Source organism: Ambystoma mexicanum, chromosome 1p, assembly GCF_040938575.1.
Source record: "Ambystoma mexicanum isolate Mex_15411 chromosome 1p, UKY_AmexF1_1, whole genome shotgun sequence".
Classification (NCBI taxonomy): domain Eukaryota; kingdom Metazoa; phylum Chordata; class Amphibia; order Caudata; family Ambystomatidae; genus Ambystoma; species Ambystoma mexicanum.
In genome coordinates this window covers 1,143,032,623-1,143,050,577 of record NC_090921.1, presented here as the reverse complement: position 1 = coordinate 1,143,050,577, position 17,955 = coordinate 1,143,032,623, and the positions used below count along the sequence as shown (strand labels likewise).

General features: G+C 46.6%; 1 protein-coding gene across 4 annotated transcripts in view; it reads right to left on the bottom strand.

Annotated features, from left to right (window-relative positions):
- The window catches only part of LOC138449874 (lens fiber membrane intrinsic protein-like), a 203,529-nt gene that overhangs the window by 66,713 nt on the left and 118,861 nt on the right, over positions 1–17,955 (bottom strand). For all 4 annotated transcript variants that reach the window (XM_069604801.1, XM_069604798.1, XM_069604800.1 and 1 more), the window contains one exon: positions 6,810–6,956. In XM_069604801.1, coding sequence (XP_069460902.1) covers positions 6,810–6,956 — 147 coding nt within the window. The remainder of the gene's footprint in view (positions 1–6,809; positions 6,957–17,955) is intronic.

Here is a 17,955-nt window from a genome sequence, read left to right as displayed (position 1 = left end):
CCAACTCATCCACATAGACCAAAACAGATCCAGGAGCCACCCAGTAACCTACAGAGTTCCACAAGACCATATCCTCTCCGTGTAACCATCCACTTCTACATGGAAACTCTGGGCAACTCCTCGTCAACACCGACATCAAGGTACACAAGTATGCAGACGATGAAAAGCTTTACCTAATGATCAATCGCATCAACAACAACCATCAACTCAAGCACTGTCCCTCATCCAAGCCTGAAGCTCAACCCTACAAAGACCAAATTAATTCTCATAGGAAACCCCAGAAAGCATGCTTAAGTTGGGTGACTGGGTGACTGAAATGAAGCTCGATTGGATTCACACCTCAAGCTCTCACCCAGTGTAAAATCTCTCAACCTTTCTATCGACTGTGACCTTTCATTCAAAACACACACCACCAAGGAGATCCTAGTAGCATGGTACCAGCTTGCGTTCCTCCACAAAGACAAGTCTTTCAGCACTGCCCCCAGTTTCAGAACAGTTGTCAAAGCCCTGGTCATTACCCACCTGGTCAGTGACAAATCCCTACTCAGAGTCCCAGCTGCCACTATGGCCCATCCAAAAGACATCCAGAATGCCACAGCATGCCCCATCAAGGGATTAAGAAAATTCAACCACATCATACCCATTCTCACATAGCTGCATTGGCTTCCCCTTCAAGCATCCACCATGTTCCCTCTTCCCACCAGCACAGATGGGTTTCATATAATAATGTCCCCGCAAAAATGTCTCCTGACAAAATTGTCGCTGTTTTTGAGACATTATTACATTGAACATGAAGGGGACACCCACCCACCATTTCTTTTTTACAATGGGAGCAGGGGACATTCCTGCAACCCGTCCCCTCATACATAATGTCACTATATATAATGTCACCAATGGCTTTTCCCGGCAACATTATGTACGAGGACATTATGTATGGGGACATTATTACTTGATACCCACAGAAGGTGAAGCAGCAGAGAGCCTTCCTCTGAGGTATCTGGAGAGATTAGAAACAGCTAAGCAGCTGCTGTGGTAAAGGGCAGGGAACAAGTGTCCAAGGAAAGAGAACCAGAATACAGATAACGAGAGTAGGTACATAGCCAAGAAAACATGAGATGAAGATCAGCGTGAAGATGTTAGGAAACAGGGAGGGAGGGTAGGAAACTGAAATAAAGCAAGCTTGAGAAAAAGAGGGGGGTGAACAGTCAGAGAGACTGTAAGCAACAGAAAGGCTTTTTAAAATATAAAGTAAGGAGTGGAACATAAGGGAAGAAAAGAGGTGGAGACATGTAGTGTGATGTGTGACAGAGAAAGCACGAGAAAAAAATGGTGAGAGAAAGCTACAGCTGAACTGAGAAAGGAGGCATGCTCAATAAAAAACTGCCGCTGGGTTAGAGCGGGATAGTATACTGAGGAAATTAGTCTTCTAAAACACATTCTTCTTTAGCTTAGACTGGGTTAAAAATGGCATCCATGGCCAGAATCTCTAGACCGGGGGCTTAGAGAGTCACTTGTCAGTCACGTTAAGTAATCTTCTATTACAGTCCCAACACCAATGGCATAATTCTATCTATAGTATAATAACTAGGGGAAGTATATATTGAACAGACCACCAAATCTTGTTGAAGCCCTCAAAGAGCACATTAAGCATGCTTCTATTTGAGTGCTCTCAGAGCTTGATGACTTCCAGAACCCAAGCCTGTGGTAAAAATAGAAGTTATGTGCAGTTGGGTATATTGATATTGTGTGCCATGCACCGCATATAATACCTGCTAATGCCCCAGAAAGCCCTGCCTTGCCACTCTCATTGATGTATGATCTGCAAAATTCGACTTTATCCGATGCAATGGCAAGCACTCATGGGCTGCTTTTAACACCGAATCCAGTGAATCCAATGCAGTCTAAAATGGCTGCCATCCTTGCATGGCAACCACCATGCTTACCATCTGTGTCTGAAAGCCCGCCTCTGCGATGTGCGGATTGGCCCACAGTACAGCTATCTAATTCTGATCATTGCAGCCGGCAGATGAAGCTGGCCCCTTACAAAGCCCAATTACTAAGGCCTCTAGCTACCCTTGTCTGGCCCTGTCCTGCCATGAGTCCCCTTTGTGCCCCCCACTCTAATCAATGACTCATTGAAGTTAAGGCCTGCAGATCTGCCCTTCCAGCCCACAGTTGCGCTGCCATCACACCATGAAGATGAACCCAATGATAAAGGTAAAAGCAATCTTGCTCCTAGTTGTACATGCAATTGTATTACACACTGCTTTGTCACCTTTGTTACAGCTGAGTCCCTGTTGATCCCGAGGTTCTTCTTTCTGCCATTATGCTTTGCCTGCATTTGCACTCAGTCATCGTAAGTCTCCCCACATCAGGACCAGCCACCCCTGCATCTGCCATGTTGGATTGCCTGCCCACTGTCCCGTCAGCCACTCTTCACACCGCCTAGTAGCAACCAAGTAGCACCATCCCAGGCCACATTAGACAATACTAATCACTTTTCACGATCCAGTTCCCTGCACCACCTAACCAACACCTGCATCATGCACACGATCCTGTCAAGTATGAGAACTCACCCATCACTTTCTCTATGCCTGTCATGATCACACAAATGCCACCTGCCACCCTAAAAAAAATACAGCCTCCCTTGCCTAGGAGTACCCTGATAAGCTAGGCTCTGTGCTAGAACTGCTCCTCTAGTGCTCTGCAGTGCCAAGGTTATTACCCACCTACCAAGAATATCCAGACACGCAAAACCTATTCCACCTGCCACTGTAATCCATCAAGCGCCTCCACCTGCCACTGTAACCGCCTGGGCATCTCCGCCTGACTGTGTAACCAACCTGGTGCCTCCTTCTATCTGTGAAACCTTCCAGGCGTCTCTGTCTGATACTGTAACCCACCAGATGTCGCCACCGGCCTATAAAACCAACCTGTCAACTCTGCCTACCTGTGAAACCCTCCAGGTATCTTGGCCAGTCACTGTAACCCACCAAGTGCTTCTGCCCACCTGTGAAACCCAACAGGCGTCTCTGCCTGCCACTGTAACACACCAGGCGTTTCTGCCTGACTGTGAAACTGACCTGCCGCCTCTGCCTACCTGTGAAACCCTCTTGGCATCTTTGCCTGCCACTGTAGGCATCTCCTAGTTGAACCCACTAGGCTCAGCTTCCCCTCATACCTCAGTACCCAGCCACACCCTCACAGACGCTAACCTGTGTAAATGCTCATTTCCTAGGAGCTCATGCTACCGACATACATGGCGTACTCCTCGAACATCATCTCGACATACTTGCCATCACAGAATCCTGGCCCGCTCGTCTCCCTCGACATCCCTCCGGATTATACAATCTTCAGGGCAGACCGTCTAAATGCAACAGGAGGATTAGCCCTCATTGCCAAGACTTCCCTCTCCATCAGATCATCACCCATTCCTGACACACCAGGGTATGAAATGTTACTACCTAAGCTTCTACCAACCCCCATACCACCTACAACTGCCTCTTGCTTTAGCACTAGCCAAATGGGTCCACCCCCCTGACCTGGACATCTTCCTCCTGGTCACACCAATCATGAAACCCATAAACTCATCATCCTGGGTGACTTTAACCTCAGATTCAATGATGTCTCTGACCCCAAAGCTACTGCACTTGCTCTAGCTTTGCATGACATGACACTTACCCAATTGATTAAGGACCCCCTCCACTCCAAAAAGCGCATCCTTGAATGGATCCTCACTGCCAATACCACCATTGAGATCACCTCTATTGATATTATACCTTGGCTGAACCACCTACTCATCCACTTCAAGCTCTCAATTGCACCCACTCCCCCCCACAAAAACTACCCACCGGCAATGAACCCTGTTCTAGGAAGTAATACCCAGAAACGTACCCATGAACTCCTCAAGCCGACTATCTTAACCTCCCTAGAACTCTGCTCCTTGTCATGCATTAATGATCCCCATGAACTGGCAAATCATTACCACACCTGCCTTCTCCATACCATTGGCCAGCATGACCCTATCAAAGCCAAGATTCCAAAACCACGCAAACCAAACTCGACCTGGTTCTCAGAGGACCTTGTTAAACTACGCAGGAACAAAAGAGCCTGCAAACATCTGTGCAGAAGGCACCCTACAACAAATAACCAGGACACATTTACCGCTATCTCCCAATCCTACAAAAAAGCCATTGTCACGCATAGAGCAGAGCCATGCAACAGGAGAATTTTAACCGCCAGTTCTACCACCAACAAGCTCTTCTCTATCTTGAGAGAACTTGAGACTCCCACCCCCATTATCTCTGTGACCCCCAATGACAAAACATGGTGCACCACAATACACAATGCTTTCTCCTCTAAAATTCAATCACTGCATTTAAAAATCAATGCAAAAGGCTATCCTTGCTGCCAAGGCGCCTACACACAAGGCACTTACATCTACTAAAGTGACACACATTGACTCTCCCCTGCTTTTAAACTTCAAGGAAGTTACTCAAGAACAGATCCTATCTACCATTCTTGCCCTAAAACCCTACGACACAGAAGATAGTGGCAAGGGTGAGAGAGAGAATAGGAGAAATGCTAAGCTTGCAGACAAGACTTTCAAAAGAGGAGTAGGGCTGGGTGGATATGAGAGAGGTAGGGACCCATTCAGGGAAGATCAGGACTACTCCACCACCAAGTCTTGGCCCGAGCCTTGGAGAAGATCTTGTAGCCATTAAGGGGAAGAGAGTCAAAAGCAGTGACTGAGCTGGCATTGAACCAGGTCTCGTTGAGAGTGAGGATGTCCAGATTAAAGTCTTCAGGAATGCTGCAGATGTTGGCAGAATGTTTGACAGCAGATATAGCATTCAGAGTGGCTAAGTGAAGCCCATCACCACCTTTGAGGAGGGTTACAGGGGGTGGTATACCCGTCGGAGGTGGTGAAGGAGATGCAGAGAGAAAGGAAGGAGGAGTAGCAGGAGCAGATATAAAGTTGATGAGGGCCGGCAGGTGCCGGTCAAAGAGGAAAAGATTGGATTGAGGATCCTGGGCAATGACAGTGTTATTATGATAGATGTTAATGATACACTTGGAGGATAGAAGTGCGCCAAGAGTACTTCCCAGATAGTGCCGCCATTAATGGTTGAAGAGGAAAAAGGCCCGAGGGTAGAGATCAGATGAGAGGTCCAAAGGTATGAAGAAGGGACAGAGAGGAGGATATCAGTGATAGTATGTCTGGAAGTAGCACTAATGGAGGTGGCAGCGATAAGTAGGCCAGGATTAGAGACCAAGAGACCTTTTTTAATCTTTTTTCTTCCAGACTTCATGAGAGAGGAAGCGATAGGTGATAGAGTAACTGTTCGAATAGATGGGGGAAATAGTGAGTGCCATTCAAGTGGAAGAAAGGGGGACAGATGGAGAGGCTCCACAATGCACTAGCATAGTCACCAGGTGGCCTTGCAGCCGAGGGAGGCGGGGGATGCACAGATCTAAAGCACACCTATACTCGAATGTTTCCAAAAGCATAACAATGCAGCACAATAATGGAGGATGCGCAGATGTAAAGCACACGTAAATATGATGTTTACCAAGGCATTCAGCAACAGCAAAGCATTCCGTTTGAGCAATACAGCAAGAAACATAACGCAGAAATAGAAATTTAAAGTTAAGCTTGTGGGGGAAAAGAGGCATGAAACAACCAAGCAGTCAATGGTAGAGGGTCCAAGGGAGGTATGCAGGCCATATGAAAGCGAACCGGGTTGCTTACTGGTACATTGTGAAAGCAGGTGCTTCCATGGTCCGAGCAACTAGGGGACACTGCCAGTTTGTTGTTCAGAGCTTTGCTGTAGGCGGGATGATGAAGTAGCGGCATAGAGAGGAGCTCCCTCCAGCACCAGACAGGGGCATTAGTGTGGGCCTTAGCGAGGGGGCCGGCATTCGCCTGCCAGCTCCCTGGATTGGGCTAGATGAATGAAAGATGGCCCAATCGCAGATGAGGAAGAAGGGTGGTGCAGGCACTCCGGTGCTCGCATCAGGCGACGGCCATGTTGGAGGGGTGTGTCTGCCAACTGGGCTTTGCAGGAAAGATAAACACTCTGGCCATAATTCAGCAAGGCAAACGCTGCCGCGATGAAGAAAAGCAATGCAGGCAGAGATTAAAAGCATGCAGAGAACTCGCAGCTCCAAAACATCAAACAGTGCACTGTTCAGCACACAATGCCCATCAGGGCTTATCTCGGAGGGAGAAATGCAAGCGCTGCTCCTGCAGCCTCGTTAGATGGGAGTGCAGCACTGTTGATCCCACTGGCCTAGCACATGAAAGGCTTCATAAGAGGTAGGCACCACTACAAGGTCAGGCACCATCCTGGGGTCAGGTTCTATTTTGATCCCGTTCAATGCCCTCAATTTGGTACTTGGTATCCTCTGCATCTGTTGAGGACCTTCCTGTCCAGCTGTGCTATGAGGGACTTATATGTAAGTTTCTTGTTTTTTGTATTGGTTTTACACAGAAGAGGTTTTGCAGGCCTCCTGTGCTGGGGTATTGGCTGTGCTTTGGCCCCTCATCTCCAGTGAGGACCCAACGCTGGGTCTGATGTGGGATTTCTCAGACAGGGCAAGCTCTGAACTGGTCCTAGTATCCCAAATGTCCCCCCTGGGAGTTTGCAGTAATAGGGGCAAATAGAAAAGGGTGAGGGGATAAGGGAGAATTTCGCCTGAGAGTGAAAATGTCAACATTCTCTTTTGGCACACTTTGATACTCGTCTTTGCATCATTTTCTCTTTCAAACTATAGGGATGGGTAAAACGGCATTGATCATGACTTACCTGCGGCATAGCTTGAGATGGAAGCCACGAAGACCCCAGTTACTTGGCCACAGTAGCAATCATTAAGTGGGGACAACGAGGCAACTCCAGCAACCAAGCAGGCCACGGTGGCAAGGCTCATGAAGAATCTGGTGGCAAAGATGTACCCTGTGAGAGAAGAGGCATAATAAGGAACTATTAATAGAATGCTATTCATGACTGCATCATAGGTGATCTCTTCTGTGCATTGCCCTTGTGTATAATGCGGTTGTCTCCGGCAAGTCCTGATCATATCGTCCCAGGTCTCCAGAGATGCCCTCCTCCAGTATTCATTGATAATTTGTTATGCTGCTCACACTCCTTCGTGCTGACCTGCGCTGCTTCTCCAAGTGAGCTACAGGCAGACCACTATGACCTAATTTGCTTGTACTCAACTCCTGAAAGCAAAAGAAGTATTTATCCGAAAAAAGAAAATACTATAATTTTAGACTTCCCATAGCCAAACGTGTATGTGTGTTTTTCTGCTTTAAATGGCATGAACTTAGCGGTGAAACAGCAAAGCACTGCACAACAAGGGGACGCAGTGGCAGAACAATGTGAAAAATAGCATGACTAGAATATTAAGGGTACAATTAGAAGGATATGAAGGCAAGGGATGGAGAGAGCTGTTAAGTCCCTGAGTCTGCATCAACACTGTCCCTGCATTGCCTTCATTTTAAGTACACATTTGTTAAGGATGTACGTAGTAATATTGTATCCCAAAATATCGAATAACAGAGCTCTCATTTTGTAATTCTGTCTTTTGGGATTTGTCACTGTTTGTCCCTCGCACTGCCTATAATGTAACCCCAGCACCCCTGTCCGGCTTAGATTGTATCTACTATGAGGAATGCGCTCTAAACGTGCATTCAGCATTTTAGATGCAATCTTTTCATGCCATCCCATTTGTTAAACCCTTAATTCATTAAGTGCTACCTTATAGACTTAGCTACCTCAAAGTACTGCCTAGTGCCTTCTCCAATATTACACAAAGCTTGAATAGACTGAGTGCATGATGCAGTCCATTCTCAAACCTAAGCTTCATGGTGTCTGCAAACATCTAGAACTATAGAATGCTGGTTTGATGGCATTGATCAGTTTCACTGGATACAGATTTACAAACATGGGGACAGTGTGTTGCCTCTAGGCACTGCCATAAAGCTGTGTGTGTTTCACAAATAGGCTGAGCGCAACCGTTAGGTTAAAACAGATTGTATTTACGGTACAAAAGTTCTCTCATGGGTCAAACTGTCACATAATGTGGCAGGATAGTTTCTTCTGAACAGTTCCCAACAGTGACACTGTTTCCTGACAATTTTCGCAAGAATCCGGGTACCTCCATGTCATTCAGAGCCTCAAGGAGGCTCTCTCTGGTCTTCCTCTGATTTGTCTCTGGTTGTTGGGGTATACGACCACTTCAGTTTCCCCTGTGTAGTTCTGGAAGAATTTGCAGTGCCTCAGTAATGGGCTGTATCTAGTAGTCCAGCTTCCCTTTGACTTTAACTTGGATTGCCTTCTCCTGCAGTTTCCACAAGTGAGTTTATGAGAACTCCATTACTTCTTTTCCTAGGCTCCCAACTGGCCCCACCTCTCTTCACTATCATGTTACACCTGCTCTGGACTTGTTCCTATTCAACGCCATGCCATGTCATTCCTCCTCCCACCATAGGTGTGATCTCTTCAGACCAGATCCCAGCCCTGCTTTTTGCCAAGCACACCCTTTCATACCTTCTTGGTCTTGTTAGAAATGGCCTTACAAGCATCCTGGACCTCCCCCTGAGGTTTTGCTACAACCTCCTCCTGATATATCAAACCAGCCTTCTGATGTCTAAAACTAACCAGCCACTCTCCACCTATCTGTCCAAATAACCTGCCCCTGCCTTATCTCTCCCTCAAACTCCCCCTCTATCCATTCCACAAAAGTCCTTTCTTGCTCTCCAAGTCACTGCAAGTTACCGCCATCAAACCATACTTCAAACACCCTCAATGCCTCCCTGGGACAGCGAGATTGTATAGCCCCTCCCTTAGGGCTCTCATTCGTGCTAGGGTCTGCACCTGTGAATGTGAGTAGGTTATGGGTTGTGCTTGGTTGTACCAAATTGATTCACTTGGGTTTTCCTTGAAAATCTGGGGCCAGACCATGCCTTTTAAAGGCTGTGTTGCCATCACAGATTTTTCTTTCACTAATGCTGGCGGTGCCGCTTCCCCAGGCTTCGCAGAGCATTCCTTGGGTCTGCCAGCAATCAAGGCCCTGTGCTTGTACTCCACAGCAGACCCATCTGATGGTGAACAACGTAAAATCTATTTTGAAATTAGCAGCGTTTCCCTGCGTAAACTCACTGGGTTCGCTCTGCAGGGAAATAAACTCATTGCTGGTTCTGAAGCAGATGCATCATGAAATTGGTATAGGCAAGTGTGGCATGCCTCTGATGCCGGAGTGGACTCACAGAATGAGTGCCATAAGAAAATACAGTGGGCTTCTGATGTCTTAGTAGGTGTCCACTACCAGCGCCAAAATAATTTAATTCCTTCACTACAGAGTTTTCTTTGATTGTAGATGTTGGTTCTCTAAAGCCCATAAAGGGGCTTAAATGACCTCAAGTGATGGACCTGGGCTTTAGAGTGGGGAAGGAGTACGGGTGACCAGAGGACCAGAGGACCCTCCACCGACAACAGCTAGGCCCACCATATAATAGTTCAGGGAGGCACCAGGTCCCCTTGTTCACCACATTGGATGGCTTCAAATTTGGGCTGAGGAGTTCATCAAAGTATCCAACAAATTAGCAGTTTTATCACTGTGGAAACATCCTAGTTTCAATGTTTTTTGTCCTCTATGATAAATGAATAGCTTAGTTATAATAAATATCATAGGTTATTATCTAGTCATTTAACTACAAAGTTGTACTTTTTTACACAATTTAAGGTTTTTATATTTCTTAAAAAAGGCCCTGCCTCCATTCAGTGTGCTGCAGTGCAATGGCCCACAATGATCCTTTTACTAACCACTATGAATCAGACAGCAGTGCATTATCTAAAGGCTGCACGCTCAATCGGCAGTGGTGATAGGGAATACAGCAAAAGGGTTGTGCCCCAAATTAAGCTAGGACTCTGTTAAATAACATGTTATACCAAGGTACGGGCACGAACACTAGGCGCACCCAAATACTGATTGGATTGTGTGGCAAGCCAGAAGAAGGATTCAGACCAGAAGACATGCTAGTATATAGCTTTATTTAACTTAAAAGAAAACACATCCCTGATCCTACTATTAAAAGGGAATTCCCTTCCTAGCTAAACTAAGATGCTCGTCTATAGTCCAAATTAAATGTAGTCCTCGGTCCAAACCTATCCACTAAATGGGCCCTACCACGTAGCAAAATAGCAAAAACTTAAAACAAAATATGTGGAGAGTCATGCACTCTTGGTTCTTCCTAAAGGTGCCTCCGGTTGTCCCAGGAATCCCTCCTGGGTCTGAATCTAATGGTAAGAAGTAAGTAACAGTTCTACTAAAAGAAAACAGTTCTTGTCAGTCTATCAAAACTTCCAGCAAAGAGTCCCAAAGTTCGAACAAAAAGTCTTACGTTACTGAAATAACAAAATGTGCTTTAGGTGGAGGGATATTTGTCTGGTCCCTTTCCAACAGCTTGGACGATTTCTCTGCACTTCGACCAACTGTTGGGTGCCTCAGTGCTCCCATGATATATGCTTTTCACTTTGTCTAGTGTGCCTCTGTGGCTCCTTTGGGGTCCCCTGAGCCAATATCTCAGTTAATTCTTAACGGTTCCTATAACCCCTCTCTCCATCTGGCTCTTAGCTTTTTCGGATCTCTGGACTCTTCTCAAGGCCTTATGCTGCTCAGGTTTCTCAGGCTCCCTTCTCCCCGTCTCATACGCTCTCTTTTCTCAGGTCCATGCGACGCTTGGATGGGGGTAGGGTAGTCTTTCCCTTGTACCCTCTCATTCTCTTATCCTCCCTCCAACCTGGGCAACCCGCGTACCTGCTATGTTGCAGTGCTTGCCCCAGTGAGGTTCTGTCTCATAAGCGACAGCAGCATTCTCCTCTGCTTGCTGCTTTTCCACGCTGGATGCTAGCGGTCTTTGCGTTCCGCTTATCTCAGGTCTCTCTAACTCTTGTTGGCGCTCAGTTTGAGAGTGAAGGACCCAGGCTTCCCTTCGTACCTGGACTCGGCAGCTGTTTGCAAGCTCTGGGCCCACCACTTCCTGTACGTAGTCACGCCTCCAGGTCTGATTCACTTCATTCGGCCTCTGCCTCTCAGGGTCCATGCGCTTCCTTGGCTGGCGAATGGTGACTCCCACACCCGCCCGCCTCCTTCCACGCAGCAGCCGGCTCCGATGGTCTGCTGCTGCACCGTCCTTCACTGATGTTCTCACGTCTGAGTCTCGCCTCAACGTTGGGTTTCCCCTCCTCCATTCAAGGGTTGTTGGCCCTACTCAAAAAGGGTGTATTGTTCATCATAGGTTGTCAAGCATGTTGAAAATTCAGCATTCCCTTGTGCCAAACACAGAGGTATTGTCAGTATTTCTTACTCCTATGTAGGTAGATAATACCTTAGGTACAGTAAATTCCTCACAGGAATGGGAGTCCTTGTCCCCTAAATGAGAGTCACTGAAAGTGAGGTCCCGCTTTCCCAAACACCTTAGGAGGGTTTTGCTGAGTGGGCTCACCTCCCTAGCCTCAAAGGGGGTGGTTCCCTAGGGAAGAATGAACGGAGTCTCCAGATTCGGCACAACTGGTGCATCTGGTGATGTTTTAACCTAACTGCGATCAAAACAATTTTACAGAGGGAAGAGAAGAAGTGAAGTAAAGTTGAAAAGCAGAATATTTGGCTACCATTTCAAATGGCTACACCTGTGGCATGTATTGGCTGCATTACATATTGTTAAAGTTTGTGGTTTCCACTGTATCCACTGTCACTAGGCCAGTACTATGGCCTTGCGAGGGGGGGCCTACCAAGAAGAAATCCAGGGCCATCCCTACCACTGAGGTGGATGGTGGGAGCTCAGTGGGCTCGAATTCCTGCCCTCCCCATTACCAGTATGTATCTAAGCAGTCCTCCTTTGTCCCAGGCCATGCCTCTGCAACAAGATACTTGTCAATTTTCTTTGATTTCTCCTATTGACATGAGAAACCAAATGGAAACAAGCAACATTGGAAGCAATATACAGCGCCTGACACAAAACGCCAGCAGATCATGACCCGAGCAAAGAAAGCAAACCCTGCAATATTCGTCATTCAGCTGAAACAGAAGGAAGACCAACAGAGATAAACACTGCATCTCCAATGTATTCCAGCTCTAGAAGCTGTGTGGTGCCACACTGGCAAGAACAGTGAGCTGCAGATAACAACTCTAGACCACCAGGAAATAAATACAGTGCCCCAGTCTTATCCAACACTGGGTCTCACCTGTGGCGTCAATAGAAGCAAGACCCTGAACACAAACGCAAGCCCTCAGCTTCCTGGACCATCATTGCTGTTCCACGGTAGACATGCACGGAAGAAGCGGGAGGTATTAAGTCCCCCATTTGTATATATGGCTGCATACAATCCATCCGTGGAGGAGGAAACAGGGCCAGATTGGCCAGAGGCCCCCTCCAGGCAGGAGGAGCTGTATAAAAGACTGCCACAGGAAGCAGAAAGTGTTGGTTATTCAAGTGACGTCATAGGAGGTGGATGATCAAGAGACCAGCAGGAGGGAGAAAGGCGCAGCACAGTGTGGAGGTGTGTTCTGGAGCAGGTGAGGTGAGTGAAATGGGTGCTGGAGAGAGAGAGAGAGAGAGAGAGAGAGAGAGAGAGAGAGAGAGAGAGAGAGAGAGAGAGAGAGAGAGAGAGAGAGAGAGAGAGAGAGAGAGAGAGAGAGAGAGAGAGAGAGAGAGTATGTATATGGCAGTGTGGCAAGTGTGATTAGGTGAGATACTGTAAGGAGTGACTGTGAAGAGTATGGTACTGTGTTAATGAAGAATGTCTGAGTCGTAGTAGTGTGGAGGAAGTGCTAGTATGGAGGCATGAGTAGTAGTGTAGATGAGAGAGCAGAGGAGGGAGTAGTAGTGGAGTAATGGAGAGTACTGAGAGTGGAGAATAGGTAGTTACATCAAAGGGCAGAGGTGAGACCTATAAGAAGTGAGAAACATCAGAGGGACATGAAGAGGAGGGAGGAGGAGTTGAAATGAGGAGAAGACAGGTGAGGAGAAGGAGAGGCGAGAGTGAGCGGCAAAGAAGAAGACCAAAATTAGGTGGATGTCTACATGGCATGAAGACCATATCCCTTTAGCTCACTAGAGACAGGCTAGAGTAGGGAAGGTTAGGGTGCCCCCAAGGGAGTCTACTGAGATAAGGCCAAGGGTCTATCTTGGAGAAGCAAGGGTAGGCTGAGGACAGCATGCTGGGGGAAGATTTTAGCTGTAATAACTAAGCAATAACATCAGATTGCCCAGCAAATTTGCAAACAAGGGCAATGGACAAAGATCTGTAAGGTTTGCCGTGACAGGAAATGAAATAGAACCGGTAATATAGCTCAGCAGGTTGATCGTTCCCTGCTGCGATCTGAGAGTGATCTGCAGGTCACAGGTTTGAATCCCGGCAAGCCCAATTCAGCCTTTCATCCTTCCGAGATTGATAAATGAGTACCAATTTCGGTTGGGTGATATTGTATGTAAATATGTGCTCTGTAAAGCACTTTGGATTAAGGCGCTGTATAAATAAACACATCATTATTATTAAATAGGGTAAAGGCTCCAAAGAACGGTGAGTGGTGGGCTGGAAATACTTTAAGCATAAGCCCCTTTAAAGATGGTCACTTTACTTGCTTGGTCTGGTAAAAGTGTTACTTGTGCAGTAGTCCATGCTCTGATGACAGTCCTCCATATATAATCTAGGCAGGGGACCAGATCACACTCCCAACTGGTCCTACTTGGATTGCAGTGCCCCTGAGTACTTTATATTCAACTTTCACCTGATGCCTCACAGGATGTGATTAGCACTGCCTCCACACTCTTGGGAACTTTCAACTCTGGTTTTGTCTAAACCCAAAAATAGAAAGGGCCAGAGAAAGTCACTGAGTCTTCCACTAGTAATTGCATGGTGTGAGGATGTGTTGTAATATTAAATAAACCCAGAGACTCTCTACAAGTGCGGAGAGCCCACAAAATGTTGAGACCCCGCTCCCTCGATCACCTCAGGATCAGAACCAGTACAAATGGCCTACAGAGAAGAACAGCCATTGTGCTTTACCAGTGTTAGGTCCATTTATAATGATTTCCATAGGAGCCACTGCTAGACCTGCAGACTGTCATGGAGGTTATACACACCCCTGCGTATACTAGCAGGGACTAATGCAACCCTAAAGGAGAAAAGGGACATGAGACAAAATAACTAAATTCAGATTTACTACTCTATGGATCGTCACATAATCTTTAGCACAAACACAAGATGGTGATGCTCTGGTTAATATCCTTCTCCTGCTTCCCCCTATCAATTCTTGATCATCTGGGACTCCTATGTACCTCGATAGCCTCTCTTAGTGCCCAAGGGTGATCTATCTTACGAAGCAGACTGTGCGAGTTGTCCTGACACTAAACCTCCTGTGCAGGTGTTATAACATCCTACGCTGGACCTTTCCAAAAACTTGCCTCTACATCCAGAAGGATGCTGTAGTCTACAAGTGATTGCAAAAACCTGATTTAAATATTTTAGTCTGTTCTTGGTTATTGCACAAAACTTATCTTAAAACTATGTGAACCTACACAACCCTAAGCCACCAACTAGCAAGGATGTGTGATAAACCTGAGGTTATTCTCCCTACTGAACCCCTTGGATCCTCTGCGCAGGTGGCCAGGGAAAGTCAATCGCTATTGGATCCTGACCCTGGGGGTGGAGAAGGGAGTGAGGATCACCTGGGTGGAGTATCTTAGGGAACAGGGAGCGGGGTTGCCTTGGGCGGGACATGGTATCCCCCTTTCTCTATTAAGGACCAACCCAACCCCTCCCCAACCTTCATAGGCTGTTATAAGCCAATGACCTTTCATTTCTCCACAATTGACACTTGACAGTACTGGTTCGAAGAAGAGGCAACTAAGAGCAATGAAGACTATGCTCTTTTACCACTCTGGTACTGGGACGAGGAATATGCCTGCTAAGAGCAGTGAAGGTCAGGCATGTACCTCTAATTGTGGTCCTCTATGGCTGATAGGAAATCCACATCGGCAGCCTGTCAGTGGGCTGCAGGTGTATACAAGAAGAACAGCCCAGCAGCAAAGAGAACAGCAGGAGAAGCAGCAAGAAGGCCTGTGCAAGCAGCTGGAGCAGGACACCTAGATGCTGGGAATCACGTAGAGAGACGGTCTATGGAAATGTGGCATAGGAGTTAGGACTCCCTGGAGCAGGCTAAAAAGGTGAAGGAAGCCATGTGGGAAGGATGGTCCTTTCCCTTTTACTCGAAGTGCTTGTTCCCCTGTGCTGGAGAATCAACACAGGAGTGTCTGAGGGGCAATAGCTGCAGCCCTGACACTAAAGTCAGAAAGCTGTGTGATGTGAGCAGCAGCAAGAACTGTGGGAGCGATCAGTGAGTTTCTATTGAATGGGAAACACGATGCACAAGTGTGGGGACTTTGTATCATAGTGGACGCATGCCTGGAATTAGCACATTTTTTAAAGTCTCCGATCCTTCATTGTCAATTATCGAAGAGCTGCGAGGAGTTGAAAATACGTTGTATTGGAGTGGATGCGTGTGTCAAAAAACATGTTTCCGAAGGTCTCTAAACAATGGGCAAGTCAATTAAAGTAAAACGAATGCGTATCTAGCAACAACATGCGAATGAGCGATAAGCACAGCTCACCTTCATTGAATACCAAACTGAATGAAAATTCTACCAGAAGCGTCCTTGAAAAACGGGTTGAAGTGAAAACTTGTAATGAGTGTCTAAAGGAGGAGCCAAGTACCCCCACCTAAACCATCTCCTAGGAGAATCCTGGAGGCTAGGTTCCCATTGAGAAAGCTATACCTGCATACAAGAAAGTATGATGGCCATTTGAATGAAATCCCAGAAGAAGCAGGACCAATGAATACAAGCGTAATGGTGATATCACACACAAAGATGAACTGACGTACATAGAGGAGATGCAGAGACAAGAGAATTCAAATATTCTTTAAGGCATCAAGAAAGTATTAAAGATAAGTGACATCTTGGGCTCAGGATGAAGAAACATATGCTACAGAAACGATGAAGATATCAAGTCATTTTACACATGTGCATATGCAATGAAACGCAAGCAGATGAAGTATTCTTGAGGTTAGCTACATAGTGAATAGATTGGGGCATGCGCCAATGGATACATATAGGCATAAACAAAGAATGGATGTTTTCCACGACATGTTGCTAGACCAAAAAAAAAAAGGCCTCTTTTCCAGTGTGTCGCAGTTGAAAAAGCAATTGAATTACAGAAGCAGATCTCAGAAAGGCGAGGTTGGATGGACACCAACAAGCCGAGGTCAGACTTGGATGAGCAGAAAGTAGTTACAAATTGTGTAAAAGAGCAAAACTCCTGTTCAGAAGGCATGGACAAAACAAGGAAGACGCCAGCGGTCTATTAAAAAATAGTATTTTAAATGCAATAGAGCTCGAACTTGTGGTCTTCATTCACGTGGAAGTATGAAGTTGGACAAACATAACGGTCGGCACCTATGCTTGAAGGCAGAGCATGCCTTCACTCCCCAGAAATCTCCAGTGCAAGGAACATTTCCAAGGACAAGTTCAAAGCCTTAATTGACAGCAGACCACTGAGGTGATGATAGATGATATGCTAATAATAAGCGTCCCCCTATAGTTATGACCAGCTCACCAGCACCTGAAAGTCTAGCCTGCGTGTTGCTAAACGTAGGTGGAAAAGTACTGACGAATGTAAGAGTGCCAAACAATTGTAGGGGGGCCACATGATTAAGAGCCCAATAGTGTGCATAACCAATGGGACGTTGTGTATTTAGTGACGTTCATAGTGACTTTGTTGAGGGGAGGGCTTAGTTGCACCACCTGATGTTAAGAAGCCTATCACTCTCTTAGACTAGTACGGAACGTATACCTTAATGTGCCCTCTGGGCCATCACATTTGCTACTAGGTTTTAGTAGTTTGCCACGTAGGATGTTAGTAAATACGTAGGTTCACGTCATCGATGAAGAGTATTTGCTCTATAACGCATGTTTTTTCTGAAGCAAATTGAGAGACCATGCTATGAGATGTCTGTTGATGTCAGACAGCCTCTCTGATGACGTGTATTGGCACAGAAACCGGTCGGAGGAGAAGACCAGTGGCTTGGAAGGTTGTACAGGGAACTGGATTGCGCCCCTTTCCTCGTTTTTGCCATTTTTCCAGGATCTTGAAGGGTGGAATCTTCAAGACCTGACAGGGTGCTGCACAAGGGTGATACATGCCCGGCTTTGGAGTGCCTCACTGTAGACTACTCCCTCCCTTTCTCCATTGTGAGATTGGGCGTGAGCTTTTTCCGTGCTAACCAGATGACTACATCTACCAGAAGCCCTTGCAGGAGATTATCATCACCTGCACTTGTTGTGAGCTGCAAGTTAAGACAGCCTCCCTGATGACGTGTATTGGCACAGAAACCGGTTGGAAGAGAACACCAGTGGCTTGGAAGGTTTTGCAGGGAACTGGAGTGTGCACCTTTCCTCGTTTTTGCCATTTTTCCAGGATCTTGAAGGGTGGAATCTTCAAGACCTGACAGGGTGCTGCACCAGGGTGATACATGCCCAGCTTTGGAGTGCCTCACTGTAGGCTACTCCCCCCCTTTCTCCATTGTGAGATTGCGCGTGAGCTTTTTCCCTGCTAACCTGATGACTACATCTACCAGAAGCCCTTGCAGGAGATTATCATCACCTGCACTTGTTGTGAGCTGCAAGTTAAGACAGCCTCCCTGATGACGTGTATTGTCACAGAAACCAGTCGGAGGAGAACACCAGTGGCTTGGAAGGTTGTGCAGGGAACTGGAGTGCGCCCCTTTCCTCATTTTTGCCATATATATATATATATATATATATATATAGTAGAAAAAGAAGGTCAGGCGCGCACTCTGGTTCCAAGTCATTTAATCCTGATGTAAGTA